General features: G+C 30.4%; 2 protein-coding genes across 2 annotated transcripts; both read right to left on the reverse strand.

Annotated features, from left to right (window-relative positions):
- Nucleotides 1–705: 705 nt before the first annotated feature.
- On the reverse strand, nt 706–1,596 carry LOC113869534. The gene is made up of 2 exons (XM_027505898.1): nt 1,398–1,596; nt 706–1,251 (listed from the first exon to the last, which is right to left on the reverse strand). Exon 2 carries the CDS (start codon nt 1,243–1,245, stop codon nt 868–870), a length of 378 nt encoding a protein of 125 aa, XP_027361699.1. The 5' UTR covers nt 1,246–1,251; nt 1,398–1,596; the 3' UTR covers nt 706–867.
- A 12,256-nt stretch (nt 1,597–13,852) lies between these two features.
- Nucleotides 13,853–19,927, reverse strand: LOC113869261 (B3 domain-containing transcription factor VRN1-like). The gene is made up of 4 exons (XM_027505504.1): nt 19,697–19,927; nt 14,877–15,561; nt 14,594–14,793; nt 13,853–14,510 (listed from the first exon to the last, which is right to left on the reverse strand). The coding sequence occupies exons 1-4, from the start codon at nt 19,754–19,756 to the stop codon at nt 14,145–14,147; spliced, it is 1,311 nt and encodes a 436-aa protein (XP_027361305.1). The 5' UTR covers nt 19,757–19,927; the 3' UTR covers nt 13,853–14,144.
- Between the last annotated feature and the right edge of the window lie 3,483 nt (nt 19,928–23,410).

A 23,410-nucleotide genomic window follows, 5' to 3' on the forward strand; every position in this document is an offset into this window, starting at 1 on the left:
AATTTTATTTGGTCAAGCAGTGTAAAATAATAAAAATTTTATAATTTTACCTAGTCAAAAATTGCAAAATAGTAAAATTATAGTGGAAGATTACATCGGAAGTTTGTGAACATAAGCAAAAGTTGTCGAACCACGTTAAATAATGTGTAGACTAAAGAGCACTAATTCTAGCCAAGGTTTACAACGATGCTTTTGTTACTTGTGACAATAGCTTCAACAAAATTATCAGCTGTATACTTTTAAGTTCAAGCTACTAGTCTTCTGTGGCAGTCTCTTTCAATAACGCAAGAACATGCTAGTTTCAGATTCCATTGGTTACTGCAGGAATTGTCCTAAGCTGACATATTTCAATAAGGAATGCTGATCTCGGACTATTTCAATCATGAGAAATGAGAACATACACATAATTTTGCTTCTGTATAATCCATTTATAACAAAAACTTGAGGAATGTCTTTCCTATGATTTCTAACAAACAAATTACCTTTCAGTATTCTAATATATCTGCCAAGAAAATTTAGCTGTTTCATAATAATTACTAAGCCAATTAAAGTGGTTTTTTTTTTTACTATTTAGGCTACATAATTTTATCAAATTCTCAATAAACTAGTTTGCACTGTGTACAATTCTTTTTCTCCAAATAAAAAATTCACATGGTACTGCTCAGAACCAAAAAGTAATTTAGTTTTACATCATATCAAGAATTGAAGGAAGATATAACTTATATATGAGTCAAATCAACTGATTAATTGGTAACTTGTAAAGAAATAATCGCTAATTTTTCAGAAACTCTCTCATAGAACTGTTAAAAGTATGGATTATTTCTCCAAAATAAGTGGAACGAAACATGCATCAAATTTATGAATTTCTCACTCAGCCTCTTCTAGAGATGCTTCAAGTCGAAGAAGGACAAATCCTACTGCAACACCAACAAGAACAAGTCCATTCATGACGGCTGCAATCTGGAAAATCTCACCTGCAGCATTGCATGTTGAAGAGGCTGCACCACTTCTTCCTTTGCCCGTAGATGATGGACACTTCAAAGAACTCACCACCTTTGCAAAGCACTGCTCAGTGCACACAGGAAGGCCTAGTGATGTCACACTGTTCTGAGCCTTCAAACCACCATAAGAATTGATTCCTCTGATAAAGTGCACATTATTGCTCTTCCTACTCCTTGTGCTGCGAATATTGCAGCTGCCCACAACTCTGATTGTGGCTGGAGTTGTTGCAGAGGCTGTGGTCATTATTTTCTGAAATGAGAAAACATCAGTAAAATGAATGAAGTTAGTTAAACACGATTGATGCTATAGAATATTGCTTGAATATAATATAAATTAGATAAAGTGGACATGTGTCTAATAATATAATTGGTGTAAGTAAAGTGTAATGAGTAAACCTTTTTGGTGATGAAGCTGGAGTGGATTTTCTATTTCCTGTGATGATTTTCTTGAAGGTGGGAAGGGACTTTGTATTTGGATCCAGAGGAACTAAAGGATAAGATACGAGTATGTTTGGTTGATAAGAAAATGTGATAGCTTGTTGACTTTGTGGCGTACAATTTTTCTTAGATGCTGGCCAACATAATTGGAAGCCCCTCATTTTTAGCTAGTTAAGTTCACTTATTTGGACGACCTTTATTTATTCGGCTTTCTTCTTGCATTGAGACTTCGTCTCTCAATAAAATAATAGCTTACCTTTAGTGTCTCAATTGAATATTTTTTAATTAAAACTATAATTCAATATAATAATTTTATGAAATTAAAAAATAATTATTATAATAAATTCTACTCTTAATTAACACTATTAAAATTGTCAATTCCAAATCTAAGAAAAATTTAATCTTGATGTTGTCGGTGCAATGATTCTTAAATTGTCAATCAATTAAAACAGTAGATATAATTTATATATAGTGTGGTTTGTGGTATCTAAATTTTTTTTTATTGGGTACTGTATAAAAAAATTATACTAATAAAAAAGAAACATATGATAAGATATAAAAAATATATATTATATATATAATTTATTTAAAATTATATTATTTATATTATTTATTATATGATCTTATTATATTTATTTTTATATATTAATTTTTTTATTTTTCTATTATTTTTTTTAATAAATTTTTAGTTTTAAATAAAATATAAAGTGTTTATTGTGTTATTCTAAAAAAATTTTATGAGTACCACATTTAAAAAAATTTATACCAATAAAAAAGAAACACGTGATATAATAAATATTTTTAAAAAAATAATGTTTATAGTCAATGAACTAAACATAGATTATATATTGTACATTAAATTTTTTTATTTTATTTTATTATTATTTTTTAATAAATTTTTAGTTTTAAATAAAATATAATTTATATTTAAAGAATTTTTATTTATTATAAATAAAAATAATTATAACATAATAATTAATATAATAATTAAATATTAATAATAATAGAATTAAAAATATAAAAAAATATTAATATAATATTATTATTTTATTTTTAAATTTTAGTTTGTTTAGTTTTGATTGCATCACGTTTCTGTTCAAAGATTTAATCGCTTTTTAGTTTATTTAAATATAGTAAATATAATAATTTACTATTAAATAAATTTATTATTTAAAACATGTATAAATATTTTTGGTTTCGAATAGAAAATAATTTTTATTTATTATAAATAAAAAATTATAGCATAATATATTATTATAATAATTAAATAATTAAATATTAATAATAATAGAATTAAAAATATAAAAAATATATTAATATAATAATATTATTCTATTTTTAAATTTTAATTCATTTAGTTTTGATTGTATCTTATTTTTATTTAAAGATTTAATCATTCTTTAACTTGTTTAAATATAATAAATATAATTATTTATTATTAAATAAATTTATTATTTAAATATATATATATATTATTTTAGTTTCGAATAGAATATAATTTTTATTTATTATAAATAAAAAAATTATGATATAATATATTAAGAGCTCGTTTTATTATTTACATTACTTTATTATTTTGCTTTTAACTTATCACAAATTTTTAATAATGAAAAATTGAAACTAAAACATGAAAAAACTTACATAATCCTTAAGAAATAGGGCAAAAACAATGAAATTAAATGGGCTGTTGATGGGAGTTCCTATAGTGCTCTTGGTGGACAGTGGAGCAAGTGAAAATTTTGTGGCTCCTCAAGTGGTCCTTTCTTTGGGCTTAAAAGTGAATGAGGAGTCCAAATTCAAGGTGAGGCTGGGAGATGGACACTTAATACATTCTAGAGGATGGCAATGAAATGACTCTAGATGCGCACGTATTGGATCTTGGGGGATTAGATGTTATCTTAGGGATGACATGGCTTAAAACCTTGGGAACCGTGACAGTGGATTGGAGAGATATGTCGATGCAGTTTTTGTGGAAGGAAAAAACGGTTGAACTTAAAGGAGTGGGCTCCGGGGAAAGTGGAAAACAGAGAAAGATAAAGGATGGTTAGGCTCCTCTCTATAGTTTGGTTGGTAGTACGACGACATTGATAGATGGGATGTCATGGTCCAAATTAGATCAAGAAGAAAGGGGAGTTACTGCAGACTTGTTAGCTGAACAACAAAATGATCTACAACAGATTTTAGAGGATCATAAGAACGTTTTCAAAAAGTTGAATGGTCTTCCCCCAAGGAGATCAACAGAGCATATAATAACCTTGAAGGAGGGAGCAGAACCAGTCAATGTCAGGCCTTACAAATATCCTCACCATCACAAAAACGAGATCGAAAGGCAAGTCCAGGAATTGTTGAAGCAATGGGTGATTCGTTACAGTTCCAGCCCTTTTTCTAGCCTAGTCATTCTGGTTAAAAAGAAAGATAACACGTGGAGAATGTGTGTGGATTACAGAGCTTTAAATTTCATCACCATTCCTGACAAGTTCCCTATTCCTATAGTTGAAGAATTGTTAAATGAATTAGATTTACAATCCGTATGAGAGAAGAGGACATATTGAAGACTGCGTTCAGAACTTATAAGGGGCACTATGAATACCAGGTTATGTCTTTTGGATTAATGAATGCTCCTTCTACTTTTCAGTCTACAATCAACATGATTTTTCGTCCATATTTGCGAAAATTTGTGCTTGTATTCTTTGACGACATCCTAGTATATAGTAAGGATTGGGCTTCACATATATGGCATCTGGACCGTGTCTTGCAAGTGTTAGAAGAGCATCAATTCGTGGCCAACCAAGGAAAGTGTAGTTTCGGAAGAAGGCAGATTGAATACTTAGGACATATTATTTCTTCTGATGGGGTACATATGGATCGAAGCAAGGTGGAGAATGTTCTAGAGTGGCTCATTCCTAAAAATGTAAAAGGAGTACGAGGATTTTTAGGCTTGACTGGGTATTACCGAAGATTCATAGTTGGGTATGGAAAGATTGCTAAACCTCTAACTGAGTTGACTAAGAAAGATGGGTTTAAGTGGAGGCCTGATGCAGAAAAGGCATTTAATTTGTTAAAAGAAGCTTTGGTGATAGCCCCAATTTTATCTCTTCCTAATTTTGAGGAAAGTTTTAAAATTGAAAGTGATGCCTCTGGCAGCAGAATCGGTGCAGTTCTTATGCAACAGGGTAAGCCAATTGCTTAATTCAGCAAGGCCTTGTTTGAAGGACATTTGGCTAAATCAATTTATGAAAAGGAGTTGATGGCTATGGTTCTTGCCATCCTACATTGGAAGCATTACCTATTGGGAAAACAGTTCTTTGTTTATACAGATCAACGTAGTTTAAAACACTTGTTGCAACAGAGAGTAATTTCAGCAGATAAACAGTGTTGGGTGTCCAAACTATTAGGATTTCAATTTGAGGTAATTTACAAACCTGGTCCAACTAATAAGGCAGCTTATGCCTTATCTTGAAAAGGGGATGCAGAAAATTTAGCAACTTTATCAATCGCAATCTATTTCCCTTAGTAGCAACAGTCTTCTGTAATACAAAAAGAAGTTATGCAGGATTCCATTTTACAAGAAATCATCCAACATTTGATTCAAGACCCAAGCTCCAAACTTGGTTATGTTGAGGTGGCATCCTGTTTTACCATGGTAGATTGGTGCTTTCTGCTACCTCTTATATGATCCCTCAGTTATTACATGAAAGGCATTCAGGTTTGCTCAGAACTTATAAACGTTTAGTAGGGAACGTGTATTGGATTGGAATGAAAAAGAGGGTCAAAGAGTTTGTTCAGGCTTGTGATATTTGCCAAAGACACAAGTATGAAGCAATGTCTCCTGCTGGAATTCTGCAACCCCTGCCCATACCTTCTTTAATTTGGGATGAAATATCCATGGATTTTATTGTGACACTGCCAAAGTCCAGGGGGTTCGATGCTCTAATGGTGGTGGTGGATAGACTAACCAAATACGCACATTTTATTCCTTTGAAACATCCCTATACAGCTAAGAGGATAGTAGAAATTTTTGCTCGGGAGATTGTTTGTTTACATGGCCTCCCTTCTTCTATCCTTAGTGACAGAGATCCAATATTTGTAAGTCACTTTTGGCAAGAATTATTTTCTCTCCAAGGTACTAAGCTACAACTAAGCACGGCTTATCACCCTCAGTCTGATGGGCAAACAGAAGTTGTTAACCGCTGTGTGGAAATTTATCTGCGTTGTTTCGCTTCGGATCAACCTAAGAATTGGTCCTTATGGGTTCCATGGGCGAAATTATGGTACAACACAACTTATCATTCATCTCTTGGAACAACCCCCTTCGAGGCAGTTTAGGGTCGCAGTCCTCCTTCAATTCCTAAAGTTGTTGAAGGAGAAATCCGAGTTGAAGCAGTTGGAAGGAAACTGAAAGATAGGGACGAGCCCTTAAATAGCTTAAGGGTCACTTACAAAGGGCTCAGGAGCAAATGAAAAAGTATGCAGATCGACATCGATGGCCACTAGAATTCGCTGTGGGAGATTGGGTGTTTCTCAAGTTATGACCCTACAAACAACAGTCTCACGCAGATTGTATTCATCAAAAGCTAGCCCCTCGATTTTTTGGTCCTTTTCAGGTTTTGCAAAAGGTTGGAAGTGTTGCTTATAAATTACAGTTGCCCATAACTTCTAAGAGCCATCCTACTTTTCATGTCTCTCAACTTAAAAGGGCTATTGGGCAATATGATTCTTCTACTGAGCTTCCTAACGACTTAACATCCGACGAATTGGCAGAACTTGCAGAGTGTTATCTAGTCGCATAATTTCAGCAGAAGGAAAGACAGTTAAACAGTTTTTAGTTCATTGGAAGGGTCTCCCTGTTGATGAAGCCACTTGGGAGGATGAATTTGCACTACAACATCAGTTTCCTCATTTGAGCCTTGAGGACAAGGCTAGTACTTTGGGAGGAGGTAGTGTTAGGACCAAGGAGGAAGAACAAATGATTGATAGTAATAGGAAATCTAAAGTATGGAAAGTGTATGTTAAGAGGAAAGGAAGGAAGGAGTCAACGGTTAGTTAGTTACTTGTTATTTGTTAAAACCTTTTAAATAAAGTTAGGAGGGATAGGAGGGGGTTATGTTTTGGTTTTGTAGAGAAATACTAAGAGGAAATATTGTTCAGTGTTCAGGGAGCTGTTAGCTCTGGGGGATTCTTGAATCCTTATTCTTTTCAAGGCATTAATAAAGATTGTCAGAATTATTCAGTCTTTTGTTCATCTTTTTCTGATTTTAAAAGCTTTGATCCTAACAATGTCAAGATGAAGCTGAATCATCAACAAAACAAGATACCAATGCAGATGACATGTATCAAAATGAAGACGACTGCTTCGGTATTGATATTCAAGAATTATAACCTGTACTAAAGTTAATAGTTCCAGTAATCAACCGGAACTGTAGAAACAATATTTATTTTCTCTTTATAAGGAGTCCTCGACCATGTTGTAAGGCACCCTTTCATTGAGCAATCTTAGAGAGATAAACTAGTGAGAAGTGCTCTGAGATAATTTCTTTGTAAGCTTTTCTCCAAGTTTCAATAAAAGTTTGTTGTTTTGAATTATTTTCTTCTCTCCTCCCTCTTAACCGGTTCTGTTCGGACTACTGTCGTCCAGCTTTCTTCTCTTCTCCCTCTACTAGATCTGTGCTGGTTATACCGCTGTTCTAGTTTCTATGTTTTAAATTTACATATTTATATTCTGCACATTTAAATTTCTGCATTTTATCTTGTAGTTATGCTACTGCCTACTTTCCTTTCAGTCTATTTTATTTTCCTTTGATCTACTTCGGGTAATCTGGTATCAGAGCCTGATGGGAAAGTAGAAATATAACTATTGATTATTTGTAACTATGTTTTTCTGGATCTGGACTTTAAATTGCTTTTAAATTCTGCTTTTGTATAGTTCATTATTTTATGGAATGCTTTTACTGGAAGTACAGTAATTCTTAGTTCTTTTGAATAAGGCTATAGCAGTAAGTCCCGTGATTGAAAGGCAGTAAGGCTAATTTGACGATGCTGTATTCAAAAGAAACAAAGAACATAAGAAGTTGGTGGCTATAGTAGAAGAATTTCTGATTTTGTAAATAAAAAAAAAAAGTCCACTAATAATCAGATCTAGTTGAAAGAGTTATAAATAATTAACAAATATGTTGTTATGGAACCAAATTAGGGTGATGTGCCAAATTTAATTTTTATGATGTCTCGTCTCTTTTGCTCCTTCTCCCGTATTTCTTTCCATTCTGGTTCTAGCTCTTCATCTTCCTCTCCAACCAAAAACAACTACTTCAATGATCAGGAGAAACAGTCTCCTGAAATTACACCCAAACATAATCTCTTTGACAAAGAAGTTCGCTTCGAAGAGATCAATCAAAGTATGGATGATTGAACCATTTCAGAAATTTCTCAGGATACATTATATGTTCCTGAAGAACAATCTAAGAGAAACAGTTATGATTATATTATCAAGACTGTTGAGAATAATATTCCTTTAGGAAAAGACATAGGAGAAGAATTTCATCTCCTGTCCAAATCCTCCATTAATGACCACAAAAGAAAATATAAATACCTCCACATAGGATGTGTTCAGGTAGCCATTAAACCATTAATAGACATAGGCATAGACGTTGTCATCTTAATGTGTCTTAGGGATGCCCGCCATAACAAGTTTTACGATTCCCCTATAGGAACAGTTGAAACTAGTCTTGGTCAAGGTCCAATCTACTTTAATTGTTTCCCCAATAAAACGGTGAGTCTTCTAGATGTTCACATTCTTGACTCTTTGTTTCTTAATATTTGTTTTCATGGTTTAGACATGAAAGAGGGATCTATTCTTGCAGCTCTAATATATAGGATTCAGTACAAAGTCATGAACTCTTGTGCTTCTAGAGTCCTTCTTAAACCACAAAGAGGAGAGACTACATTGTTTATCACTAATATGACAAAGGCTAATGTCTCTTTACCTAGAATTATTAAATAGGATGAGGTTACTCTCTCAGAAAAATGGGTGATGGATAAAGCCTCACCTTGTATTCCTCGTCCTGCCCCTCAAATCCAAGATATTTTTCAAGATAATTCTAGAAAAGTTGAAATAACCTTTGATAGGAGAAACTCTTTCTCTTCCCGGATTGATGCTTATAGCAATCGATCTGATTTTGTTTCTGCTAGGAGATCATTTTCTTCTAGATCTCACTTTAGGTCTGAAATTCCCAGATCGATTAATCATGATCCTTGCATAAACCTACAAGGATTAGATACTTCTTTTAGGATTTCTAGAAATGTCTATCAAACTTCTGAAAAGGAAGAAGAAAACCAGAGTATTCAATCTCCAACCTACTCTTTCCTTAATGAGTCTTATGATGTTATCTCATAAATTCATTATAGATAAAGAAACCCTTAGGAAAGATTTCTACTCTGAGGATTGGAAATCTCAAAGAGAGTGGTTCTTTCAAAATTACAAGAGTAAGAATAGATCCGATATCCAAGAGGAATTTTACCAATTTTCTCGAAAAGGTCAAGCAGAATATCCCCTTTTTTGATTGGTATCATGTTTATACCATTCACAATAATATTAATTATCCCTGGTAAGAAGATGTTATTAGTACTTCCTCTGCTAATGTTATAACTTGGCAGATTAAAGATGAACAAATTGTTCAGAGTGAACTGTCACCCATAACTTATTATCAGTTACTAAACTTGAAAGACAAAAGTGGTAATCATGTTACGGCTACTCCTTTCAAAACCAAGAATCCTGATGAGTCTATCACTCTCAATGATATCCAAGGCCTCATGGAACAGGCCAATTACACTAACAAATACCTTCAGGTTTTAGGAGAAAAAATCTTTGTGAATCCTGTTAAATCTAAGGAGGAAGAAATAGCTTCTTCTACTTCCCAACCTCAATTAGAAAAACCTCTCTTTAAGCCTTTTAAGATTAGCGTCAAAGATAAACAAAAGATCTTAGAACTTAAGCAAAAAGAAAGAATCAAAGCCATTGATGATAACCATAATGAGTTACTTAGTAAAGCCATTAATATTTTTAATTCAAAATATAAGAAATAAAGGTTCTGCTTTTAATGTATTAATTGCTGATTTTTTTTTATAGTTTTATTTAATATGAGATTTGTATTAACGGAATATTCATCTTTTATTTTTTATTTTATAACTGAACACATTCTTTCATTTACTATATTATTTATATACTGATTAATACTTACTATTTTTAGAATAGAGTATAAATTTATAAAATGTAACTATTTTTTATTGATATTAATGAACTAGATATTTATTTTTATAAATATAATTATTTTTGGTTATTAATAAATTTTTCTTGTTATTTTAAATATATCTAACATAGTTTTATTTTATTTTATTCTTAATTCTTTCATCAATATATTTGATAAGACCCTTGTTTTTAATTCGTTTTCTCTTATTTGTTGTTAGAATAATAATATCAAATTGTTGTCTTGTCAAAAGATAAATAAAAATGTGATTAGTTAAAAATAAGAAATATTTTTTATCTTATTATATATGTTTGATATATACTAAAATAATAAATTAAATAATATTATGTTATTTCTATTTTGTGTATTTTTAACTTAACTCTTCTCTTTTAAATATATTAGCTTTATATTAAAGGGATAGATAAATTAAATTTATAAAATAGACTTATCTTAGTTAAATAAACATTAAAAATAAAATAGGATAATTTTTTTTATTTTATATTTGTACTATGTTCACAAAGTATCTTAATTACTTGAAAATAAGTTATATTCAAATATCAAAAATATAGTTTTTAATATATTTTTTTTCGGTTAGTGTTATGCATTGATAGTATCAAATTTTGTGGGGAAGTGATTTTTTTTATTTTATAAAACAATTAGAGTTGTTTGGTTTTAAATGTCCTTGTCCTTGAGGACTTGTTCAAATGTTGGTAAAGTGGAACGTAAGACTAAATGAGATTTGATGAGTGATTAGAATGAATGAAAAGAAGTGATAATAACCCACTCTTATACAAACAAATCAAATATTGCATGGGAGTATACCATGCATGCATCATTATAAGTTTGCTCTTATTAAATTTTGTATGACTCATGAATCTACTTAGTTGTCGCCTTCTATATAATACACTCTGATAAGCTTGGCCTTGTTAAATTTAAAGTGTGTGCTTTGGTACTTAAATTTTTTTTTAGTACAGTACCCAAAAAAATTATACCAATAAAAATAAACATGTGACAAGTTATAAAAAATATATATTATTATATATAATTTATTTAAAATTATATTATTTATATTATTTGCTATATGGTCCTATTAAATTAATATATTGTATATTGAATTTTTTATTTTATTTTTCTATTATTTTTTTATAAATTTTCAGTTTTAAATAATTCATATTTAAGTAATTTCTATTTATTATAAATAAAAAAATTTATAACATAATATATTAATATAATAATTAAATTAAATATTAATAATAATAGAATTAAGAATATAAAAAATATATTAATATAATATTATTATTTTATTTTTAAATTTTAGTTTATTTAATTTTGATTACGTCCTATTCCTATTCAAAAACTTAATTGCTCTTTAACTTATTTAAACGTGGTAAATATAATAATAATCTATTATTAAATAAATTTATTATTTAAATATGCATATAAATATTTTTAGTTTCGAACAGTGTTATGAATTTTTGACATGTGTACTAAGTTTTTGATATAGTATAAGATATTGTCGTATCCATAAGAAATGTGGATACTTAAGGCAGTTTCAGCTATCTAATTTAAAATTAACAAATTCTTATTTATTCACAAATGTATAATTCACTAATATTTTGGGTTTTTGGTAGTTTAGATCATAGAAAATAAATAAAAATACAAATAAAAGCAAATTAAACTATTATGATAAGATTGTGGATTGGACTTTATCTATCATCATCTTCATCTTTTGGTTCTAACACATATTAACAATTACCAAAGTTATATGATGCATTTTTATTATATTCACTCATTGGATTCCTCTCACCTGAAATTCTAAGATATATTTATTGAGTGATAATTCTTTACCTAATCAACAAATAATCCAGCATTACTAGCAAGAGTTATAAAACATATAATAGATGAAAATCTATTTCTAAAGTTCCAATCTATTGCGTGTATTTACCCCGCTCTCCAAGGTAATTTTCCAACTCACCCCGGATTCACAGATCATGAATCATTTCCCTTAAAGTAGAAATAAACATTACAATCAAGATAAATACACTTAACTCATGACAAATCAACAAATATATATTAAAAATACCAAAACATTTAGAGTATGAAGATTATATCAAATCTCTAAAGTTCTACCCGTTCTTGGCATATACTACAATAAGGAAATACAAAAAAAAGAGATAGAAATTAGTTCTCCCAATAATTTTTTATCACTTTCACAAGCTCCTCCACTACTCTGCAATACTAAGTTAGGTCAGTACTAGGGCTTCAAAGCCCGCTTCTAGCTCTCCATTTTCAAGCTAAATCTTCTATTTTTATAAGACAATAAGTGAATTTCTCATTCAAGTGACCAATTTTCGCTTAAGTGAGAACCAACCCGAGAGCAAAATTTCTTGCAGGATTTCTCGCTCAAGTGATCTAATTCTTGCTCAGGCGAGGTTCATTCTTTTTCAAGTGAGAAAACTAGCAAAAAATCTAGTGTGAATTCTGCATTTTTCGCTAAAGCGAGGTAATTCTCACTTGAGCAAGCTTGAAATTCTGGGCGACTTCAGTAAATCTGACTCATCTGCAAAAAATCATGAAAAATAGAAAACAACTCTAAATCTAGCAAACCATATATGCATTTTGAATTCTCAAATGTGTAAAATTCAATGCAACTGATATCAAGCAAAAATAATATTTGTAGAAAAAGTTATGGCAAAAAAAGTTGATAGAGGTCAGATTGGCTGAAAATATAAAATTACAATATTCATGCAAAACAAGCCCAAATCATTTCTATCAATGAGAAATGGTAAAAATAAAAAAAAATATCAAAATAAGGCATATGAAGAGTGTTTTGAAGACACAATAAAGTTATAAATGTGAACACCTCATCAAACCTTTGCATTTAAGAAAATTCACATAAGAGAAGTGGATCAAATATCTTCTATTATTTGACAAAATTAAGGCAAAGTTACTGAATTTAAATGACATAAACTTAAATGCATTAAAATATAAATTGCATAAAATTTAAGTACAAATTATATGAAAAGGAATCAAATAAGTGTCAAAATATATTTTGACAAATACTAAAATATGACATTTATCAAATACAACACAATTTCTATTTATTATAAATAAAAAGAATTATAACATAATATATTAATATAATATTATTATTTCATTTTTAAATTTTAGTTCGTTTAGTTTTAATTACATTTTGATCCTATTCAAAGGTTTAACCACTCTTCAACTTATTTAAATATAATAAATGTGATAATTTATTATTATATAAATTTATTATTTAAACACATATCTAAATATTATTAGTTGAAAATTTTCGTGTACAGTACCTTGAAAATTTTTAAGGGCACCACATAATTTACCTTTATTTTATATATTAATTATTATAAAAATTAATGATTTTTCTTAATATTACCATCCCTGATTAAGCGATAATATAAATTTCTTTTACTTTAGTAATGTATTTAAATTAATTTAAAGAATTAAAATTTAGATTTACCATGTAAATTATATTATGATAATATCTTCTATTGTTTAAATTTTTATAAAAGCAGTCAAATATTTTCTATACTACCTCTTGTCCAATTTATAGAAATATAAGTATAATTTATCAAGACTAATAAAAGTAATTATATATCATACATTTATATTTTATTCTAAAATATCTATGGTATTAAATAGTCAAATTAATGTACTATATATTAAATGAATGAATATATCCTCTATTATGAACAAACATTGAATACCTCATGAACACAAATCTTACAATAAATGAAAATATAAAAAAACTTAACATTTAATACATTTAATAATATACAAAGAATTTAACAGTTAATACATTTTTTAAAATAAGATTTTGTTTCTTATATTTTGAGAAAAAAAAATTATTGGTAGTTGTAACCTTAGTGCATTATGGAACCGCACCCTTCCCTCAGCAACATATATATAATGGTTGCCAGAGGTAGAATTTCTCAGTTAGAAGAAATATCACAGAACTATGATAACTTTCTGTTACAAAATGTAGTGTTGCAGATTTAAAAGTTGAACAGAAAATGAAGAAAGCTATCATTGATGTTACCTCATATCCACATCCATATCATATTACAATTTTCTCTAGAGTATCATAAAAGTACTTGGAAATTGGAAGAGATTAACGTCAAAGGAAATTGAATATTCAAAACATATTTTCAGCAATCAGTAGAAGAAACACACAGTAAAGTAGACATCATCAATAGCACTAGGACAAGCATTACGACTCGGTCTTTGATCAACTAGATTGAACAATCTATGTACAACCCAAGTCAAAAACAAAAGAAATTTGTATCAAAACTACAATAACTAGGTTCAAATGTTTATGGACATGTAAAGCATCAAAGTTCCAAGTGAAGAAATTAGATGAACAACAGATCACCCAGAAACAGGAGCTACTTAACACAGTTTAGTGGCTATCAGGAATTAACTCTTCCTGCTAATTTCTGACCAATTTGGTTGTGCTGACGCGATGCTGCAAGTGAGGGTTCAAGAGTTTAGTGTGACTCACATTTTGGCCCTGCTGTTGCATAGGGGAAGGGTTCATCAACCCTGCAGCATCCTCAGTTACTCGAAATACAGTAACTTGCAGCACAACCTCCTTCATTCTAAGCAGCTCAAACACACATACATCACCTTCCCCCAAATTGTTCTCCAATGTAAATTCAAACCATCCCTGGCTTAACTTTGCTCTACCTCCTCTATAAAGGCAGCGAACTGGCCATTGTCTCCCATTGGAGATCTGAAGTTTAATGAATCCTGAAACCCCGTTGAGATTCTTTTCGGCAAAGCACGAAGGCAAATACTGGAAAACAGAAACAGGATATAAGTATGCAAGATCCATACTGAAGAATATCGTTAAATACTGAATTGAATTCACCATCTCACCATTATGCATCCCCTGTATAAATAGGAGGGTCGCAGGACAACTCGACAGAAAGGATTAGGTGGTTCAAATGCTTTTGCTGCATTAATTGCCCTTTCTCTTTCTTCTGCTGTCACGGTTCTTTTTCTTGCAGATGCACTTTCATAAAACCTGTAGCGCATTTCTACCTCATCTTCATTTTCACCAGAGGGTTCCTCACCATCTATAGTTACATGTATTGTATTAATTAGAGAAGTCATTTTTAGATTATTAGACACAAAGGAAACTGGAATATCAAAAACTTACTGGGATCTACTTTCCGCTTCTTTCTTGCAGTTGCAGTCTTATTAACCCCTTCCTCATTGGAAAAACGCAATTTCAATTCTTCAGTAGACCTTTTAAACTCAATAGCATTAAACTGAACACCGATGTCTCTGGTTGATGGATGGTCTTGCGAATTGGCACCCTTTGGAGGAAAAACACTTCCACTATCTCCCCAGTTTACGCGATTAAGTTTAGACCCACCATTAAACAAATTCTGCAAAGCTGGAGTATGACTCTTCCCAGGTGTCATTTGATTCACAGGTCCAGCAAAAACCTTGTTTTGCAATGCACCAGACGTAAGGTATGGAGTTGACGAATCCGACAAATCAAAGGAGTCTACATCTTCCATTTCATCAAAAATATGATGATAATTTGCAAAGCAAGGCCCTTCATTACGGTTTCTCATGACTGATTGATAATTTACCTCAGAAGTACTCAAATTAAAAATATGAACAATGAAAGATGAATTCCCTTCATACATGAATACCAAGAAATATCCAATGCCAATGGAGTAGCGTTGAACAAATTCTTGCCAACCATCAACGAACCAAATTCTGTTGTCTGCCTTTTTCAAACCTATACGCCAAACATTACCATCAGGAACAGTCAGGGTAGCAATTGTAGAAAGTTGCCCCCCATATTTCCTCAGGAAATTATCTGGAATCCTCTGGATTTCAAAATGCAGGTTAGGTTCCAAATATTAGTACTAGCTCACAATAAGATGGACATTTCTACCAACTTTATGATGATGTTATTGACTATAAGAATGGAAAATTTAATGATTAAGAGAATAATGAGTATACACTGTCCTACCATCACCTACAAAGCTCCCATTAGTAATATCTCCTATTATTAGTGATTGTAAATCTTTATAATGGAATACATGGAGGGTATTTTCCTCAAGCAAATCAGTAAGCTTTGTCCATCTTAAGATAGTGTTTAGCAAAAAATTTTATAAGCATGCCTTTAAGGCTTTGTTTGAGAGTTTTTAGATGACAGCAGGAGGTTTTATAAACCCTCTAAAACCCTCCTAACCTCATGTTTTTAAGTTCCTCCAATTTGGAAGGCTTTCTATTAGCCCTCCTTCCCTCTCCCTTCTCCTCTCCTCCCTTACCCTTCAAACCCTCTCCTTCCCTTTCCCTCCAAATTTCCAAACAAAGCCTAAAGTGTATGCAAACATGTAACAATTATCCTTGCATTTTGTCCTATAACAAACGAAGAGCAGGGTTATCAATACCATTGAGATCAGGCAGCAACAGATCTCAATTTGTAGAGCATTTCTATTTACTGCACCACTCATTGTACCATAATTCACAGCCATTTTTTTTTTATCAATCTCACACAGTGACATGGAGATGAATGACCATTGACCACTATTATGACATTTCAAGATGCACATAAAGAAATTTATATTACACATGTATAAATGCTGAAAATTAGAAAAACAAAAATTAAAGACTTGTTTATAACCAATGATCAAAGGTCAGAATGTGAAGCTAAACACACAGCAGATAAAGATTATATGCCAGTTTTAGTGTCTGCTAAGGAAAGAAAAGAATAGAGAGGGACACTGATATAGAAAAGAGAAGAGAGGATAGAACACAAGATGGCCATTGGGATCAACAGACTAGATGGACACTGTTGCTATGTGGCCAGAAAATGTCAGAAATACTGCCAGACAATATTTCTAAAGCCAGACTGGCCATTGAATCTATGAAGGCATTGGTTCACGGTTCATTGTTTATAAACTGTTGTTAAACCGGAAAGAATAAAATATATATTTTTAATATTATATAATATATTAAATAATAAACTAATATAAAATTATAAAAGAGTAACGTTAAGTGAAGCTATAAATTAGCATAAAATAATCATATTAAAATAGTTAAATAATAGTAAATTATATGTAGATATCATGTAAGTCTATTTATTAAAATATATTTAAAAATAAATAAATTTAAAATAAACAAAAAAACAAGAGGCCAGTTCAGACTTCAGACCAATTTTCTACACCAGTTCTTACCCAGTTTTGGCCAGTTATTGACCAGTTTTTTGTTCTACTGATTTTCTGAGTTGACCAAACCAATCACCTGACTAGTTCTTGGTCCAACTAACCAGTTGGGTCCAATTTCAATAACCATGCTACCAGAGAAGCAGGGAGGTCATGGTTTGTCCAGATTCAAGTGTTGCACAATGATACTAAAAATAGGGTTTTCTTTTCCTATAACCACTGTAAAGGGGCAAAATGCCAAGACACCCCACCCTCCCTGCAAAAAAAAAAAAACTTTAAACTTCTTTGTCACAGGATAAAAACGAGTTCTTGAACCAAAATTGCTCCCAGAAAATCAGCGCTCAACATTTTTGAACCCCGTGAGTTGCACTGCTATTGCATGTTAATGGTCACGATTGTGGTCATGACAGCTTCAACCCAGAAACCAGAATGCAAAGCTGCTTGTAGTGGCCCAAGGTTGCTCCTTGACATACCACAGTTATAGCACACTATTAACTACTCTGTTCATGACCAAAATTGCATCCATAGGTGGAATTCATACTTCATAGTTCATACCACTAATGCATCATGGAAGGTAAAGCCTCATTCTCTGACTTTTTAATGCTAATTTCTTGAAAATTTCTTCATTTTCCCAACATATTTGGAATCATTAAATTGGAAATCCTCCATTCATTTCCAACATTATTCACATATATGAAGCAAGCCTTGCTCATCTGATTCACCACCAAAAGCTTGAGCCCATTGAATGGCATTTCCACCCATTCCTAGCCTTTTCCAGCACCACCAGTGGTCCTCAGCACCCCCTAATACTCAACCTTAACCTAGCACTCTCCTCCTGGTCAGTTGCTCCCCCACCATTCTTTCCGCACTTTGCAGCTATCAGATGTAGTTCTTTTTTTCTAACCCTCTGCTCTACTATTCAACCCTCACTGTTCTGTATTTTATTAGACTCTGACATCAATTATGAACATGCCTTCAATTTACAGTAAATTTTTATTTTGAATAACCATCCCACTATAGCATTTTTGGGGCCACTACCCACAATAAAAAAAATATGGTAATTAAACAAGTATCTCTACTCAGATCAGCATATTCATATGCTTAACTAATCAGTCATGAAACTGAAGTTCAAGATTTATTTTAAAAAAAAAACTTAACTCTAAGTTGTCACAGCAGTCAGAACACATTTGGGAAACCAACAACTGCAATCCAAAATTTGTATTTCATTAGTGCAAGAATCTTAACTATGCTAGTTGAATTGCTAATATAATTGGCCTGCAAAATATCTTAGGTTTGCTTAGAAGTGGTCGTTACTCCCTACAATTAGAGCCATCAAATGAGTTTGAATCTGTGAGCCAGCTCGCCTCAACCTGGCTCACTGGTGAGCTGAATTCTAAAGATCTTGACTCAACCATTGTGGTTTTTCATGTCTCAGTGCACCCAACTCTCAGGTTATGGTTTAATAAAAAAAGAATTATTATTCCAACCAAAAACATAAATTGTGAACTACCTTGGACCTAATTCCCATGACTTGTGAGCCACGTGCCTCATTCATTTTGAAAATTTTCAACACATGCTATTTTTAGAAAATTATCAAAAGAAATCTCATAGTAATAATATCTCCAAGATTTTGGTTTTTGATGAAGCCTAGTAGCATTGTATAATCCATGTACCCAACCTCACCTAGTGGGATAAGGATTTTATTATTGTTGCATTGCATTAAAATCAAATTGAGGTGATAAAAAAAAAAGTGTGCACCACATCATATGGTTCATACCTTTCTTCCAAAACAAGTGACAAGGGATAGTGCTCTTGTTCGATATTGAAATTAGATTGTAAAGCAACCAACAATTCAATGCAAATTTACCAAGGAGACCTTCCAAAATTATAGTTATTAATTGCATGCTTTCACAGGACTATAGCATTGGCACAGCTGCTGGGCACTACAAAACTTTCATCACATGGTTTTCTTTGTCATGGACATCCCAATGGCTTTCACAGCCAAAAATGTGGGATTCCATGGTGTTATAGCACTGCTACAGTAACATAGGCCAAAAACCCATTTATGCCCTCGAAACCAGGTTGTTTAGGGGCAAAGCTGACTTTCCCCCTTCTTCAGAATGTTAAAAACCCTAACCCCTTGTTTTCCCACGCTTTTCTTCTCTTCTTTTGTTCAAGACCTTCTTTCTTACCTTTCCTCCCCTCCCCCCCCTCTTACTCTAACAGAGTCTAATTTCAAGCAAACAACTAAAAGAGCAATTATAGGGGAAATTGTTCAATTAGGAACACCGAGTCAAAGAAAATTACAACAATTGTATCTAATGTATGCACAGTGTTAGAATATGAAGACATAAACTAACCAAACCCACTTCAAATTCTGAGCCCACAATTCACTCCAACCCAAGAAATCACAAAACCTTAACACTGAAGGAAAACTTCTAGATTTGCTGGGGGTTGAGACTTAGAACTCAGAACCCCACTGAAAGAAACATTTTCTAGTGAACTAACAAACTGAATAGAAAACCTGAACACCCCTACTTTCCCCACCCACCCCAAACACAATCTAGAGAATCAGAGGGTAAAGTATATCCAAACTTGGCGAAAAGGGGTTTCTGAGTAGAAGATAAAGTGGCGAAGACCCACAAAGCCTTTTTCCCTTGCCAACCTCACAAACCCAAAAGAAAAAAAAAAAAAAAAGAACCCAAAATTCAAAATCAAGGGCATAACCAATTCCAAACAAGAAAGAAAAACTTCAATGAGAGGAAAAAAGGGAGAGAGAAAACTGAGGTACCAGTTGTCTGGATTGGAGGGTGGTGGGGAGAATAAGCTTGTGAAAAGAAGGACGAGGCATTCTCTGATAGTGTTTATGGAGGCAGAAAAGGAGAAGAAGAAGAGGGTTCAGAGCATTTTTGAGGACCCTTTGATTGAAAGTTGAAAACTTAGGGAGGATTTGCTTCACACTCAGATCTACTTGTTCTTCACCTTCTCCTCCACCCCTTCTCTGCTTTTGAGTCAAACAAGCATTTTTTAAACCTTTAAAAAACCCCCACCCCTAACCTAATTAAAAGCTAACGAGTTGGTGACTAGCCCGAGTCCGCTCATACCCTTTCTCACCAATTTAGTAACACTAATTAAATAATTAAAAATATGTTATACGATTTTTTAATGTTTCATAAATTAACTATTGTCATCATTAATACAAAATATTATATTATATTAAATAAATAAATAAATAAATAATATTTTTACTTTAAATTAATATTAAATTAAAAATAAATATATAAAAAATCACTTGACATGATAAAAAATACTAATTTTTAAAACTAATCTTATTTAAAAATACTACTAACAATATTTATATATAAGAATACTCTTAAAAAATTTTCATTTAAAAATTAATACTGATTACTATATATTATTTTAGCATAACATAACAGATTATTATCAAATAACTAAAATCCATTTATTTTATTTTTCTGGTTTATTATTATTATTATTATTATTACTATTATTATTATTATTATATGCAGAAATTTAATTTAAATATGAAGTAATTAAAATTTAAGATGGAAAATTTAATATAAAATTTTAAATTAATTAATTTTATCTTTATAAAAAATTCTTAATATAAAAGGAAATTTTTAAAATAATTAATGACTTGAGATATTTTTGGGAAAAAATTGTAAAAAAAAGACTTTTTTAGGTGAGTAAAAAATAAAATATAATATGAAAAAAATGCTCCGATTATGAATAAAATTTATTATTCATATAAATGATTGAGGTAATTTTTCTTGTTTAGGTATAAAAATTGTGAAAAAGAAAGAAAAAATAGATTTCACTCATTTAAAAAGTTTATATCATAAATTGAATGTTAATGTGAAAGATATGTAAAATGCATTCATTTTAATTTGAATTTAGCATTTTGATAAAAATTCACGTAGTTTATATTGCAGTAAGAAGAATATTAGTAACAAATCTTTTAAATACATTTTGTCATTAATTAATTTTTAAAAATATTGATTTATAAGATAAATATTTTGACATTTAAAAATAAATTAATTATAAAAAATACAATTTAAAAATATGTTCAAAATAATGTATTATTATACTCGCAAGAATCTCGATACCCAGTCAACTTCTACATTTATTAAGTACTAAATTTTTAAATAAGAGTATTTTTAGGAATATTTTTAAACGACATAGCTTTTAAAAGTATTAAAAAATCGAAGCATTTTTAGGAATGCATTCTTTTAGAATCACGCTAAGTGTTTTTTTTTTTTTTTTCATATTATGTATATTTTATTCTATCTAATTTAAATTTTAGATTTTTATAATTTATTTTAAATTTTATTTATTATAATATTTATTATTAATAATTATAATATTATATGTTTAAAATTTATAAATTTAAAATAATCATATAATATATTTTTAATTAATTATTTTAAAAATTTAATTCAATTTAATAACACATATACAGTGCAATATTGTTCTTTTTAGTCAAGGAATAGTTATATATTACATTTAATGAAATTTTCAATTTATTTAAAAAATATCTGCAATAAATATCTTTTTTATATAAATAATAGATAACTAATTCTTTAAAATTAATAAAAAGAAATTATATATTATAAATTATGTTATATTTAAAATTTTATAATATTAAAAAATTTAATTTTATTGTACTATCAATCAATTAGCTATAACTTTTGTATTAATTCATTATCACAAAAATTAAATATTCCTATTAATAATATAATCTATAAATAGATAAATATAAAAAAAATTACACCGTAAATATATTTAAATAAAATTTAATATTAAATAGTCAAATTGATAATTTATATATTAAATAAATTAATATTATAACTTATATGAGTAAATTTAGGAGTGTTTACAATTTGGTTTAGATTAGTTTGGAAATAATATCAAAATTCAATTAATTCAAATTCATATTTTATAATTAAGATTAAATTAATTTTTTGGTTTCTTACCATGTTTTTATTTTTTATTTTTTTTCATTTTAAGGAACACAACTTTAACATTTTAATAAATAAATAAATAAAATTTCATTATTTAGAGTATAAAAAGAGTCTTAATCATATAATTTTTTTTAGTAACTAATATTTTTTATTTAAGAGACCATACTCATTAAATAAAATATCAAATATATGATAATTATGATAAATAAGTAAATAAAATAATTAAATGTTATTATAAATTACAATTTAATATTTACATGAATCAATTAGTAATGAGTTGTTTTAACTTTACATGTATCTCGCCTAAGCGAGTAATGCATTGCTCAAGCAAGTTATTCCTCGCTTAAGTAAGAGCGTACGGAGTTTAGGGGTATTTAAGAGATTTTCAGCATGGAAATTTCATTTCATTTTAAAACTCATGTTCCTCTATCATTTTCTCATAACTCTCTCTTCCCTATTATAGAAAAAAACTTTGAAAACTCTGAAACTACACCAAATTCTAGCTTAAACTTCGTCTCCACGGAATCATTGGTGAGTATCTCAAAGCTCAAACTCGTCGTTCTTATTTCTATCTTCTTTGTTTCTTTTTTACTCAAAGAATACTCTTTTTTGTAAAGTGTAGAACTACCTTGGTCCGTGAACCATCCTTTTCTCATTTTTTCTTCATCAAACTCATCTTTTAAGGTAAGGAGAGCTCTATCTTGTTACTAAGAAAGTAGTGTGTTTGTGTTCACAAAAATATTGTGATGAAATGTTTGATTTTGAGTGTATGTTGGATGAGAACACGTTTTTGTTATGTTTGAAGCATGTGTGTGGTGTTTGATTATGTGTATAATTCTTATTCTGGGTGTACATGCACGTATGTTATGGACTAAGTCTGAGAGTAACCTACTATTGGCAATGATCGATTGATGTATGATGTACTAATGAACTAGAGTAAAATAGAGAGATGAGATAGGAAATATGAAAAGAGAAAGGAATACGATAAGGACGAGTATGGATAGTTTAGAGATACTTTAGGAGTGCAGAAGATGGAGTCGACTGAGAAGTCTTAGGGAAATGAGGGTGGTTGATGTTCCTCTTGAATTGCGCAAAACAAATGAGAATAAGAGCACCACAGGCCTCACACTCATTTCCTAATTGATTCTCCCGACCATGCTTTTGCTAAAAAGGGCCGGGTCGACACACATTATATCCATGTAGCTGCGGTTATCCAGTAGCTATCTATGCTAAAAAAGATTTTGCGAGATCCCAGGGGCAGTGAAAGTGTGAGATGAAAGTTTTAAGTATTAATAGACATAAAATAGAATAAGTTAAATAATTGATAATCTTGTTATATGATGATTTGTAGTATTTTCTTATTTGTATTGTTGATTTAATTGTGTATGCATGCTTAGTAATAAAAACAAAGATTCATTCTTATATAAATATTTCAAGGGATCAAGATAACAGCACCTAGAGAGAACATTAGGCTCATAGATAGTTTTGTACAATGTAGGTTGAACTAGTATTTAATGAATACC

This window comes from Abrus precatorius, unplaced genomic scaffold (genome assembly GCF_003935025.1).
Source record: "Abrus precatorius isolate BTA unplaced genomic scaffold, Abrus_2018 Scaffold6, whole genome shotgun sequence".
Classification (NCBI taxonomy): Eukaryota; Viridiplantae; Streptophyta; class Magnoliopsida; order Fabales; family Fabaceae; genus Abrus; species Abrus precatorius.

What these genes read in the sequence shown, in the direction of transcription:
- LOC113869534 (XM_027505898.1), bottom strand. Translation starts at nt 1,245, where the DNA reads ATGACCACAGCCTCTGCAACAACTCCAGCCACAATCAGAGTTGTGGGC.
- LOC113869261 (XM_027505504.1), bottom strand. Translation starts at nt 19,756, where the DNA reads ATGCCTCGTCCTTCTTTTCACAAGCTTATTCTCCCCACCACCCTCCAA. An exon ending in GAAGCGGAAAGTAGATCCCA is followed by an intron (nt 14,794 to 14,876) that starts GTAAGTTTTTGA and finishes ATGTAACTATAG; the next exon opens with ATGGTGAGGAACCCTCTGGT. An exon ending in TATACAGGGGATGCATAATG is followed by an intron (nt 14,511 to 14,593) that starts GTGAGATGGTGA and finishes TCTGTTTTCCAG; the next exon opens with TATTTGCCTTCGTGCTTTGC.